The 13,201-nt window shown below is 36.4% G+C and overlaps 1 protein-coding gene across 5 annotated transcripts in view; it reads right to left on the bottom strand.

Moving 5' to 3' along the window:
• LOC107581569 (dynamin-binding protein) overlaps nt 1-13,201 on the bottom strand; it is a 48,903-nt gene that overhangs the window by 1,517 nt on the left and 34,185 nt on the right. For 4 of the 5 annotated variants that reach the window (XM_016267172.1, XM_016267173.1, XM_016267175.1 and 1 more), the window contains 12 exons: nt 8,754-8,950; nt 8,566-8,665; nt 8,330-8,477; nt 5,719-5,736; nt 4,006-4,205; nt 3,757-3,887; nt 3,565-3,669; nt 3,287-3,418; nt 2,582-2,914; nt 2,313-2,495; nt 1,231-1,429; nt 477-1,135 (listed from right to left, as the gene is read on the bottom strand). In XM_016267172.1, the coding sequence (XP_016122658.1) occupies nt 477-1,135; nt 1,231-1,429; nt 2,313-2,495; nt 2,582-2,914; nt 3,287-3,418; nt 3,565-3,669; nt 3,757-3,887; nt 4,006-4,205; nt 5,719-5,736; nt 8,330-8,477; nt 8,566-8,665; nt 8,754-8,950 (2,405 nt within the window). The remainder of the gene's footprint in view (nt 1-476; nt 1,136-1,230; nt 1,430-2,312; nt 2,496-2,581; nt 2,915-3,286; nt 3,419-3,564; nt 3,670-3,756; nt 3,888-4,005; nt 4,206-5,718; nt 5,737-8,329; nt 8,478-8,565; nt 8,666-8,753; nt 8,951-13,201) is intronic. The other variant, XM_016267174.1, reaches the window with a different exon arrangement.

Below are 13,201 nucleotides of genomic sequence, written 5' to 3'. Positions count from 1 at the left end.
GAAATCATTTTATTTCCTAATTACTATACAGTTAAAATGATTAATTAGTACAAATGTAGTAATACAAATTTTGTACACAATATTTGTAAAGATCAAATGGTGTAACAACTAACTAATAATAACTAATAAGGAGATTTTCAACATGACAAGACAAAACTGAACCTATTAATAAGAAGAAGTTATTATCAAAGATGTTAAATGATAGTTTAATTATTTTATTATATTATACATTTATTACAAATGATATTTCTTTTTGTAATTGCATTTTTCTATTTAAAATGACTAATTATTTAAAATAATTTCATTTATTTAATTTGCATACAAAATTGTTAATTAACATTGTCATATTCTCATTTGTTTCACTCTGAAACATGTTACATATTTGAATTAAAATGGGTTGTGAATGTCATTTCATGTTTAAAGTATGCAATCACTGAATTCTGGACTGATATCATTCTGCTTGCAATATGACATACCTGCTGTCCATCTATCTCACGTTCAGGCTCTGAATCTATACACTCCTCAGGAGGGTACTGTGGCGTTCTCTGCTGTACCGAATAGTCTCCATTTTGTCTCTGCTGTGAGCCGTAAGCACCACGTGAGTCGTAGTACCTCGAAGATGGTTCATACCTGGAGTCTTTACTGGAGGGACAAGAATCTGTCTCGGAGAAGTCTGAAGGGTCTCTGTGATTGGTAGGAGTGTTTTTATCAGGGTCTAAAGAGTCTCTGTGATCGGTGGAATTTCGGTAGGAGGGCTCTGAGTGTTCCCTGTTATTTCGACAGGCTGTCTCGGACAGTTCTTTGTGATCGGGAGAGTTTCTGAAGGTGGGGTCGAGGGAATCCCTCTGACTGGAGGAAGAGTAGTTGGTTGAAGAAGCCTCTCTGTTTTTTCTCGGAGTGGTCTCTTGATTCGGGCGAGTGTGTGATTGGTGCGAAGGCATCGCCGTTGTGAAGCTGACAGTTGATGTCTCCTGGTTGAAAGTCAGAGTGCTGCTACTATTTTGCCGTGAGAACATGGGAGAGGATCCACCATAGCCTGACTCATTTGATGATTGGCTCTCAATGGAAACATCCGACTGACTCCTGCGAGGATTGTAGGGCTTTAAGAAGGAGCTATACACAAAGCCCTTTGTAACTGAAGGAGAGAAGAAAAAAAAAAAGTGTGTTCAAGCCAAATGTATTTTAGGAAGTGCTGACACATGTATCACACACAGATAATGCGATACAAACCTCCTTTGTCTATTAGCCAGCGGTTCTGGCTGCCCATGGGGTCTTGCTGCTTGATGACACCCACTATGTCTCCCTCTAGTACGGACACGTCCAAGTCCTGTGCTGCATTGAAATTTCTTTCAGCCTGGTAGAGTTTCTCTGGCCCGTATCTTGCCAGAAGCCCCGCTCGGTGCTCATCCGTCTGTAGCACATAGTTTGGCTGCAAAATCAGACAGAAATGAGGAACAGAAAGAGAGGAGAATGAATAATAGACAGAAATGTGTCTTTCTTAAACCACGGTTGACGGTGTGCTGAAAAACATCAGTTTAAAGCAGCCTACAGTGGCTTGATGGTCTGGAACTTTCAGACTGACTAGTTGCAAAACAGCTTAAAAACGGGCCTGATCAGCTAACCACCTTGGTTTAAGCAGTTTTTAATCTTGGACGTTTAAGATTAAAGGAGATGTAAAACTAACTACCGTTATTGCAAAGAAACACTGTTAGTATTATTTATATACTATTAGTGCTTTGTACTTAATAAAATGAAAAAATAAAATTACCTTTTATTTTTATATTTTCAGTTTTAATTTTAACTTGTTTACGTTTTAATAATTTTATGTGCTTTTGTCTTTTTTTTGTTTTTAATATTTCTATTTAACTATTTTTTTTATTTTAATAAATTTTTTATTTCAGTTTCAGTATTTTCTGTACTTTAACCTAAACTTATTTTATTTCAATTAGTTGCCAAGGCAATATTTCGAATTTTCGTAAAAAAATTAAGCTTATATTTTTCATCTAATATTTAGATTTTATTTTTAGCTTTATTTAAATGAATTGTCATTCTTATTCATTTTAGCTTTATTTTTTTTATAATATATATTTTTTTATTTCAGTTTTAGTAATTTTAGTACTTTACCTTAAACTTATTTTATTTCAGTTAGTTGTCAAGGCAGTATATTTCAAATCTTCGTTTAAGTTTTTTATCTAATACTTACATTTTATGTTAGCTTTACTTCAATTAATGAAAACGATTTTTAACAGTTTTAGACAACAACATTAAGAAAACCTGTCTGTTTTGAATCAGGCTGCATTAGGAAAACTCACAGGGCCTTGTTGTTTCTTCGAGTTCTGTTTCTCCAGAGTCTTTCTGTCAAAAGGCTTGCGTACAGTTGTTGTGGGAAGATTATCAGGAAAGAAACTAAAGCTCTGAAGTAAATCCAACACACGAGTGTGCTCCTCCTGGAACAAGGACATCAGATTTCCTTCTGTACCACCCAAACTAGACAGCTAGAGAGATGTAAACACATAAAAGAATTAAGAAGGCCGAAAACATCCCAGGATCATTATAGAGCATGATAAAACTATGTCTTCACCTGCAGCAGTGGTGTAAGCTCTCCCAGCGTGAGTGTAATGAAGTCTCTCTGGGCCTGGGTGAAGCCCCTCACGCTGCTGGTGAACAGATCTTCGGCTGCGCGGTGGAACTTGGGCAGCTCATCCAGCAGCTGGGCATTCAGAGCTTCGTAGTTATTTCTCGCCGTCTGCAGCTCCTCCTGCACGCGCTTGTCCTTCAGCCTCTCTGCACGCTCCTTACAGTTGTCGTAGTCCAGCAGTTTGTCTCTACGTTTCTGGATCAGTTTGTGGGGACCGGCGAACATATTGAGCAGCTGGGTGAGGGGAGTGATGACTAGGGCTTCTGTCCTCTCCTTCTGCTCGAAGACAGACGTGCAGACATGCATTAAGAAAGAGTCGAGACATAGTTCATGCCAATATCATGTGCTTAATTCAAATTAATACTGAATGGTGAAAAAAAAATACTACAATAAGTGAAATGACTACTAGGAAAACAAAACAAAATGTATGTATGGTTGCTTACTGCCCCAAGTCAAAAGAGCCCTTCTCAGTGATATTTGTCTCTATCTGTTTGGCCTGTTTTGTCATCCACCAAATGTAAATCATAAGTCTGATCGCTTAGAAATGTGTTTGAAAACACTTTACCAATGTTAATAGTGACCACTTAAAATGACTGATTGCTGCTTAATACGTTTTTTTTCACTATGAAAGGTAATTTTGGTACTCACAAACTCTGTGAACTGTTTGTCGCTGATGCATCGATGAGCTCTTTGAAAACGTTCAGGGTCCATATGCTGTTGCCGTTCTGTGTAGATGTCACAGAAACTGATGGCGGCCAGAACCTTTATTGAGGCTGACTCCTATTGGACATAAAAGGGTCAGGCAAAATTACTTCATATACTGAATCGAAAAGCAAATTTGTTCACAAAACAAAACAAAAAAACTGACAAAATGAATGGAAGCATATGGGAAGATTAGTAAGAACGGCAGAGAATAATTTCAATACCCTTATATGCTGCAGATAGAGGGAGATGTCCCTGATGAAGGATTTGATGAGTCGCTCCTGGAGTCTGAATCTTTTCTCTGCATCATCAAAAGCTTCATCTTTGATCTAAGAAGGAATGAAGAGCAATTTGGTTAACACAACTGAATCTCTCAGTCCAGAAATGATGGTGCGGTAATAGCCGTGCTAATATACCTGAGGTGAGATCCCAGTCAGGAGCTTTAAATGGCTGCTCACTCTGTTAGACTTCTTGATGATGGAGTGCATACTCAGCTTTGAGATCTTGTCAATGAGTCGGTCTTCATCGCCTTTGCGGTACTTCACCACTGTAGACAACAGATGGTGCTGATGAGTTACGGCTCACACTCGCAGCCAGATAGAATGATAGACAGAATGATAGATAGAGTGACAAACAGATAGACAGACAGATAAGCAGTCACATACCAAGATCCTTTCTCCTTTTGTATTCGTTGATATTGACATTGATCTCTTTAATGGATATCACTGCCTCGGCGAGCTGCTTCCTGTCGTGGTGTGACTCAGGAGTGGTGTTTAGCAGTTCCATCAGGAGCAGGGGGTATCGCATCACTCTCTGCACTGGCTTTATCAAGAAGGAACCCAGATTAATGTAGTTTGTCTTTCCCCTGTGACAGAACAAAAGGGCGAGAGAGGAAGATAACGTGAATAAAAAAAAGTAGACACTCATCAAGGTAACACTGGGGTCACTGAACACACACATTGTTTTCATCCATCAGTTATCCACTGGCTCACTGTCAACCACTTTAAAAAGGGTTACGGTAGACACAGTAGGCTACTAAACAGTTTGACAAAGAGTGCACACTTTCTAACTGATGGAATGAAAACAGAGGAGATCCAAATCCAGAGCTGAAGCATGATTTGGATGTTGCGGAATAGGATATTTCAAAACTAATGAATTTGAATTAAGCATCATGAAGCAACAAGAGTATGGTTTAAATAGCTGAGTCACCTCAATTAAATTTTTTTGCCCATTTGACAAATAACACTGCTGTTATGTAGGCTTAAAATACCACATCATGAGCTCAGAGATTGTGTTAATAACTGTTTCACATGCCACCAGAAAGCATTAGATCAATTGCCAGAAATAAATTACGAAAACAGTTGAAAATATAAACCAATTTTCCCATTGGTATCATATTCTGACTCAAAATCACTGTTTTGCACAACTTGCATCTAATTTATAGGACTGGAATCAGATAGAATAAAAGCAATTTCAGATTAACCGCGACTCTCAATTGTACAATTATGATTTTTAAAAAACATATCTGACCAGTGTAGTCTGATTCACTAACAAATGACTCTTATGAGTGCTTTTTTTAGTCAATCAAAAACATACCGCATGATCAGTGTAGTCCGATTCACAAACAAATAACTTATTATCTGGTTCTTTTTAGTGAATCAAAAACAGACAGACTGTGTAGTTTGATTCCCGGGAAAAAAAAAGTATTCTTAATAAAAAAAAGTCTAAAAAAACTTTCCTGCATAATATACAGCATTAACAGAGAGATTTTCTTTCTATATGTAAGAATATGTAAGCAAAATGGGTATTATAACTGAAATATACTCAAACGAATCAAGTTGAATCAGGAAATCTGATTCAGTACTCTTATGAGTGCTTTTTTTAGTCAATCAAAAACATACCGCATGATCAGTGTAGTCCGATTCACAAACAAATAACTTATTATCTGGTTCTTTTTAGTGAATCAAAAACAGACAGACTGTGTAGTTTGATTCCCGGGAAAAAAAAGTATTCTTAATAAAAAAAAGTCTAAAAAAACTTTCCTGCATAATATACAGCATTAACAGAGAGATTTTCTTTCTATATGTAAGAATATGTAAGCAAAATGGGTATTATAACTGAAATATACTCAAACGAATCAAGTTGAATCAGGAAATCTGATTCAGTACCTATCCCTACTCATTTGGGCAAATTTAAGTCAGAATATGACTCAGAATTGACAAGGAAATTATCACAAAACACACAGCACACACACAGAGCATACATGGCCCCCTGGTCACACACGAACACAAGGAGAAAAGGGTTACGTCGGTTAATAAACGTTCAGCATGCTGTCAGGCGCTTCACATGCAGTTGCTTTCAAGTTGCATTAAACTTACCACTCACGGTATATCCCTCTGTCAGGGGAGAGGAAGAAGGAGAGAGAGGAAAAAAAGGGAATAAAACAAACAGTTTCGGGTTAAACCACCTGTCTCTTATTAGAAATAAGCTAAAGAGCTTATCACATATAATGTCCTTGTTTCACAGCTTATTTTTTTAATAAAAGTTATGCCTTGCCATTATGCTGCAACAAACATGAATGCAGCAGGCAAAAGGGCAAGACGACAAACTATTTGTGCACTTGATTAATAAGCTGCCCGTTGCTGGGGCAACTCATGCCATGGGTGACCCGCTTTAGGTGAGCAGTAAGCCTCTGTGGGGCCTCCACTGGCCCCTCTCTGATCTCCCACTGAGAGCCAAAATGAAATGTCAGTCAGAGTCTAGTGCACTCAAGTGTGGAAGTTCAAAAGTAATAAAAGACACCAGACATTACTCTTAAGGAGCTTTTTTGGAGGATTTACTCCTATTTTTTTATGGCTAGCTTCGTTACAGTAACATCCTGCCAGAGAATCAACATGTTAGCAATTTTTTCGACTGGATTCTGAGTCATTTGGTATAAAGCTAAGCTGTAGTCTTGGCAAAGTGCACATTCATTTTGCAAATGTCTCGATACTCGGGACAAACAGCTCCATGTTCCCACTACCTACTACGATGGAGTGAAAAAGATTTCTGGAACTTCTGGGAAAATCGGCTGAATATTTCCTTGAATTCTTTGCTTGATCTGGTAAAGCACTAAAGCAAATATCAAGAACAAACTAAACTCTGTACTAACAGGAAGTGGCATAGCTTAAAAGATGTAGATGGCAGTACAAATGTTTACAATTGAAACTAGTCAAGAAATGAGGTAGCCACTTTCAAATTGTGCTTAAGTTCAAATAAAGCTTAAGATATAACACTAGAGGAACAGATGGGAAGCGATTGATGAAAATTCAGATACTGATCAGTGAAACCAACAAAGTGGTGAAACTAGGTGAGGTGCATTCCTCTCCCGCCATGCATTACTAATCCACAATAACAAAGATCTGAAAACTGAAAGACATAATGCTGCTCTGTTATGCAAATAGACTACCATTTGAAAGTTTGGGGTCGGTAAGATTTTTCAATGTTTTCAAAAGAAGTCTCTTATGCTCACCAAGGCTACATTTATTTGATCAAAAATACAGTAGAAGCAGTAATATTGTGAAATATTATTACAATTTAAAATAACTGTTTTCTATTTGAACATGTTTTAAAATGTAATCAATTCCTGATATGGCAAAGCTGAATGTTCAGCAGCCATCACTCCAGTCTTCAGTGTCACATGAACCTTCAGAAATCATTCTAATATGCTGATTTACTGCTCAATAACATTTCATGTTGAAAAGAGTTGTGCTGCTTAGTATTTTTTGTGAAAACAATGATAAAATTTTTTCAGGATCCTTTGATCAGCAGAACATTCAAATGAACATTTATTTGAATTTTTTTTTTTTAGCAACATAACTTTATTCCCACTTTTGTTTAATTTAATGCATCCCTGCTGAATAATAGTATTCATTAAAAAAAAAATAATGATGTTTGAACAATAGTGTACTTTTATATATAATAGTGAACATCCAGTATCTCTTAGATCAAGTGCTCTATGTGGAATCTGGCATATTAATCAGGTTATAATATCATAAATTGTTTGTGTTTAACACCATGTCAGCTTCTGTGGCTATTTTCATGATGAGAAAAATTTATGGCTAAATTATATCAGGTTTTTACTATTTATTTTTGCTAAAAACTCTAAAACTGTATTTGGATTAACTCTATTAACAATTTCTTCAAAAGAGTTAACTGAATAAAAAAAGGTTTTCTCACAGTGTTAAAACCAGCACAATCTTATTAAACATGCTTCAGGGATAAAGGGTTTTGGCATAGAGAACATGTTGGAGGATCTTCACCTAGTATTAAAAACTTGTGTCATCCTGAAATGACCTATTCTACAGCGGCTATAAACAATCTGGTCTCATCGGTTGGAAAATTGATACAAATTAAAATTTTGGGGAAAATTGATACAAATTTTCCAACATTGGGGCTAATTTCATGGAGTTTATTCATTGTAAATAGATCCCACTCTGTTTGCCATTTGTTATTAACATAGGAACAAATGATTGGTTTTAAAATATCATAAATAAAACTTAAAAACCTGACAATGAGAAGGGCAAAGATGTTTCCTGTCTTGGAATGCCACAGATTCCTTCAGTCATCCTATGTCCAATCAGATCAGAGTCCATTCAAAGTAGAAGTAAAAAAATGGACCGGTTCCTCTAGATTTGGAGACTTATGATAGCACGAGTAAGCCAGCGCACCCTGTAGCATTGTCTCTGTTGATGATGTATTACTATAAAATTCTATCTACGCCACATGACAGACAATCCCAGATACCATTATAACTGACAGATCATGTGTAACATTAAATAACACACAATTAGTGTCCAAAACAATTTCTTCTCATACACTTACACACTGTTAAATATCATGACTGGCATCAACATGCTTAACTGGATCTGGACATGCGTTGGTAGTGGTAACCACACCATGCAATGAGCTGAAGGTGTCTGATTCATTTAAAACAGCAGTGAAAATTACCTGAGCTTCTCTAAACATTCCAACACGTGCTTCTGGATGTTCTCATCCTTCTCATAGGCCTCCAGTAAAGAGATGGCGTCGTCATGATTTTGGCAATAGATCTTGTAAACCTCCTCCAATTCACCTTTGTAGTCCAGGAACACTTGACCTGGATGAACAAATATGATTATGGTAAAACAGCAATATGGATACTGATCTGAATCTATAATGTGAGTTCAGTGATTTTTTGCTCCAACCTATTGAGTCTGTATCCTGGAGGGTCTTGTAAAGCCGACTGGAGAGCTCAATTACAGAGTTGATGTTTCCAAAGAGACCATCAAAATCAATACTCTGGACCTACAGGACATGTGGATATTTAAGATGAGGGTTTGAATGGTTCTCATCACATAAATACAGCATTCATGCTTGTTGAGTGATTTCTTACCTGTTTTTTCTGCAGAGGGTGAATGATCTCCTTCACACACATCTGAAGATCCTTGATGTAGTCATGTTCTGTCTGCAGAAGCTCCTCAATGACCTTTGATCTTTTCTCCAGCATCCTTTGTTCAGGGTCTTCAGTGGTGGCCGCTGAAGCTGGGGATGATTCCAGAGACTTAGGCTGGGAGGCAAGCAGGGTCATCTCTAATGAGAGAGAAAGAAAGAATGCCCTTGTCAACCACAAACAACTTACAAATTTGTATGCCACTATTGGGCCAGTTTTTATTAGATTTTGAAGAACATTGTTTTTGATCAAATACGGTGTGAAAAAGCAACATTAGCATGATATATAAAACAACTTTATGGCTGTTGCAGTCAATTAAAATTCAGCATATCAGTTACTATTGGGTGAAAATGGGCAAATCATTAATATTCATGAGCCTTGCAGTTTTAAAATGTGTTCACCACACTTTTCAGATAATTCCTATACCCAGATAGAACAAAAGAATGATGGACGGATGGATGAATGGATGGCACAATTTCACTTTGATTATGCCAGTACAGACAGACATAAAACATTTCACACCAGTCTGAATGGATTACGCTCATTTAAAAAACATGAGGAAGAACATGGGAGACATGAACTAAGCTGCCAGTAAGAATAGGAAAGAGAAGACAGTTTGCTCAGCGTGTTGCCATTGGCTGTCGAGAGGATGTCATGGCTAGGAGTTTAGTTTGATTGCTCTTTGATCTCTTCAGTCAGAACTGGCACTCAAATGGGTCAGGGGCAGGAGAGTGTGAGAGGGAGATCTGCTCCCACGCATGGGTGCCTTCCCACAATGCTGCCTGAGATGGTGCTTCATGGACATACAAAAGACTGTCAAAGCACACAGTGAGACATGGACCCTCTCAGGAAGCAGGGGAAGCATCTGAGATGGGGCTGGGACTTTGCATAAGACAGTGACAGCTACGCTAGGAAACCCCAACAAGTTTTAAAATAAATGAAAGATGCACAGATATTGGTGCAGATGTAACGGTATAAACTACCGGTCAAAAGTTTGGGATCAGTAAGACTTGTAATGTTTTTTAAAGAAGTCGCTTATGTTCATCAAGGCTGCATTTATTTGATCAAAAATCCAGAAAATAAATGTAATCTTGCCAAATGTTATTACAATATAAAATAATGGTTTCCATTTTTATATCCTTTAAAATATAATTTATTTCTGTGATGCAAAGCTGAATTTCCATCAGCCATTACTCCAGTCTAAAGTGTCACATGATCCTTAAGAAATCATTCTAATATGCTGATTTATTATTAGAATTATCAATGTTGGCAAAAGTTGTGCTGCCAAATATTTTTTTGGAAACTGCGATACTTTTTTCAGGATTCTTTGATGAATAAAAAGTTAAAAAGATCACCATTTATTCAAAATGTAAATCTTTTCTAACTATATAAATCTCTGCTATCACTTCTTAACAATTTAACACATCCTTGCTGAATAAAAGTTTTAATTTGAACCGTAGTGTATATTGTTAGAAAATATTTCTATTTTAAATAAATGCACTTCTTTTTGACTTTTTATTCATCAAAGAATCCTGAAAAAAAGTATCACAGGTTCCAAACAAATATTAAGCAGCGCAACAGTTTCCAGCAGTGATAATAAATCAGCATATTAGAATGATTTCTGAAGGATCATGTGACACTGAAGACTGGAGTAATGATGCTGAAAATTCAGCTTTGCATCACAGGAATACATTCGATTTTAATGTATATTAAAATAGAAAAACGTTATTTTACATCATTATAATATTTCACAATATTAATTTTTTTCCCTGTATTTTTGATCAAACAAATGCAGCCTTGATGAGCATAAGAAACTCCTGTAAAAAACATTAAAATCTTTCTGATCCCAAACTTTTGACTAGTAGTGTATATTCATGATGTGTGTATGTGTGTGTGGGAGTTTCAGTTTCGTGTTACAGTCAAAATGGGAATAAGAGAGATTCATTTAGCTCGTCTCTGGCTTAATACTTCTTAGCCATCTGATGTGGTGACTCACACTGACATCACACTATAATAAATCTTTAATGTTGCTGATTCGGTATAGACTGATAAGAGATTTGAGCACAACCCAAAAGGCCTTGTAATTCCGTTGCACATTTGACCTCTGAAATGTTACAGCAAAACAGAAACTGTTCATAAATGCATCTTTAGAACCGCTGTTCTGAGAGACAGGGCAACGGTGTATTAATACTTAATTATTAATATAATGTTAATATAATGAAAGCAATCATGCAATTAATCATGCACAATACAACCAGAGACTAAACAATTATTAATTAACTAAAAACAATTAATAACTACTACTAATAATGTTAATTTTGGCATCCTCTCTATAAGCTCTAGGCTTCTGTATGGTCAAAGCTGTTGGCAACAAGTAAATAAACAAAACAGGAGGTAATTTATAACTACCCTCTAAATTACAGTTAATTTCTAATTCTTTGTACACAGCCCATTAAAGTTTGGCCCATACTAACCGATGTTTGTTCTATGCGGCATCATTCATCCACGCACTAATTGTTCTACTTCACAGTACACACACATTACCACTATAATGCAATCTGTTGTGACCCACATCTACTTAACAAGCCTAGGGTATTCATTGTTCTGAACAAAATAATCTTCAAAGAGCAAATTCTCTCACAAAAAAGTTCATTCATTCAGAGAGTCTAAAACGAAAACAACTTCATTTTCAAAACTGAATCTAAGAATCAGTCATCGAAAAACAATGATGAACGACTATCATGAATATTGGTGATTAATGGTAGTTATGACTGTACAAGACCAGGGAAAGAAATTGGTAATTAACCCATAACTGTGAAAAGCACAGATTTATTTTACTCTCTCTTTGTCATGCTGAAACATTTACATCGTTCTGAAAATAAAAAAACTATGAAAGCTCTATTAGATTTTCAATTAGCTATATTTTTACTTAAATTAAGCAGAAACCTTAAACCGTTTGTGGTTTATGGTTTCCTATGAATAAAACCAAACCTCAAGAGATGAATCAGGTCTGTGTGTGTGAAAATGTCTGTAAATGTATGAAACAGAGTGGGAGATTAACTGAAACAGAGAGCAGAAACATTTTCAGTATGTGGTATAGAACTAGAGCTGTGCTGCACTAGAACCAAGGTTTAATTTCAAGACTGTGTTCCAGCGCTCATAGATTTCTGTATGTGTGCCATGGTCTGGTGAATGGCAGAGAGGGTAATCTCGACCAAGCACACACACATACACAATGGCTTCTCTTTCTTTCTCTGTGGACATAATTGATTGTGACATTATGTTTGGTCTGCTACCAGGGTCGTGCTCCAGCCAGTGTGTTCTGTGTTGTTCACATAGTTCCCACAATAGCAAACCCAAGGATGGCCAAAAACACACACACACTCACTATACCCTAAACAATTTTAAACCTGTTTTCCAACATAAATTGCAAATTAAATGACTTTTTATACACTTATAAAAATAGTTCAAAATCTTGACATTTCTCCAAATTTTTATGACATTTGATATATGTATCAATATTTTTTTACATTTTCAATGCACCTATCACCTATCATAGTTGTAAACTTTTAAAATTATTTTGACATACACAATATTCTCTAATTTTATATGAATAGCAAAGATATACCAATAATATTGCTAATATTTAATGTATCACCCAGCCCTATTGGTGGGAATAAAATACATATATAACTACATATATACAGAGACGAGAGAAACTGAAAACTGATATATATATATATATATATATATATATATATTCTGCTTTTTACTTCAATCATAATATAATTCATAACAGAAAATTTTGCAAAGCAGAAGCTAAATTCTCAGACTTTGGAGCCTCACTGTACCCTTCAATAAGTTATTTAATGGTTAAAATAAGGATTAGGAACACACCAAATGATCATAAATCTATCAATGTTTACGCTCCATAAACCCCTACTGTTGAATCTGAAAAGACCTTAGTACAACCATGGACGACTAAACTAAACATGCTGTTCATACACAAAGCCAAGAGGCGTAAACTATAGTGTACACAGCTACACAACACTTCGTCTCACAAACAACATACTCCATGAACCTGATTTGCATTTCATATTGATCATTTCAATTAATCTACGCAGCAAAGACTTTTTATCTTCAGGCTTGTCTGTATCGTCGACTCCGCAGTGCTCAAAGAAAGGACAGGGCCTCTAAGACGTCACCCACCTGTTACCCCCCAAACTCCTCATCTTCACTGCCACACACAAACACACACCAGAGGTCACAGGTGGTGCATTCCTCTAAAGCCGAGTGGAATAGCTCTGTCCCGCTGTATCAACAGGGAAGGCTCTCTCTGGAAGACACAAACTCCATTCTGTCCCCGCATTACCATCTGAATGCATGGGAAC

The sequence above is a fragment of the Sinocyclocheilus grahami genome, unplaced genomic scaffold (assembly GCF_001515645.1).
Source record: "Sinocyclocheilus grahami isolate Dianchi unplaced genomic scaffold, SAMN03320097.WGS_v1.1 scaffold36.1, whole genome shotgun sequence".
NCBI lineage: Eukaryota > Metazoa > Chordata > Actinopteri > Cypriniformes > Cyprinidae > Sinocyclocheilus > Sinocyclocheilus grahami.
This window is presented reverse-complemented; position numbering and strand designations above follow the sequence as displayed.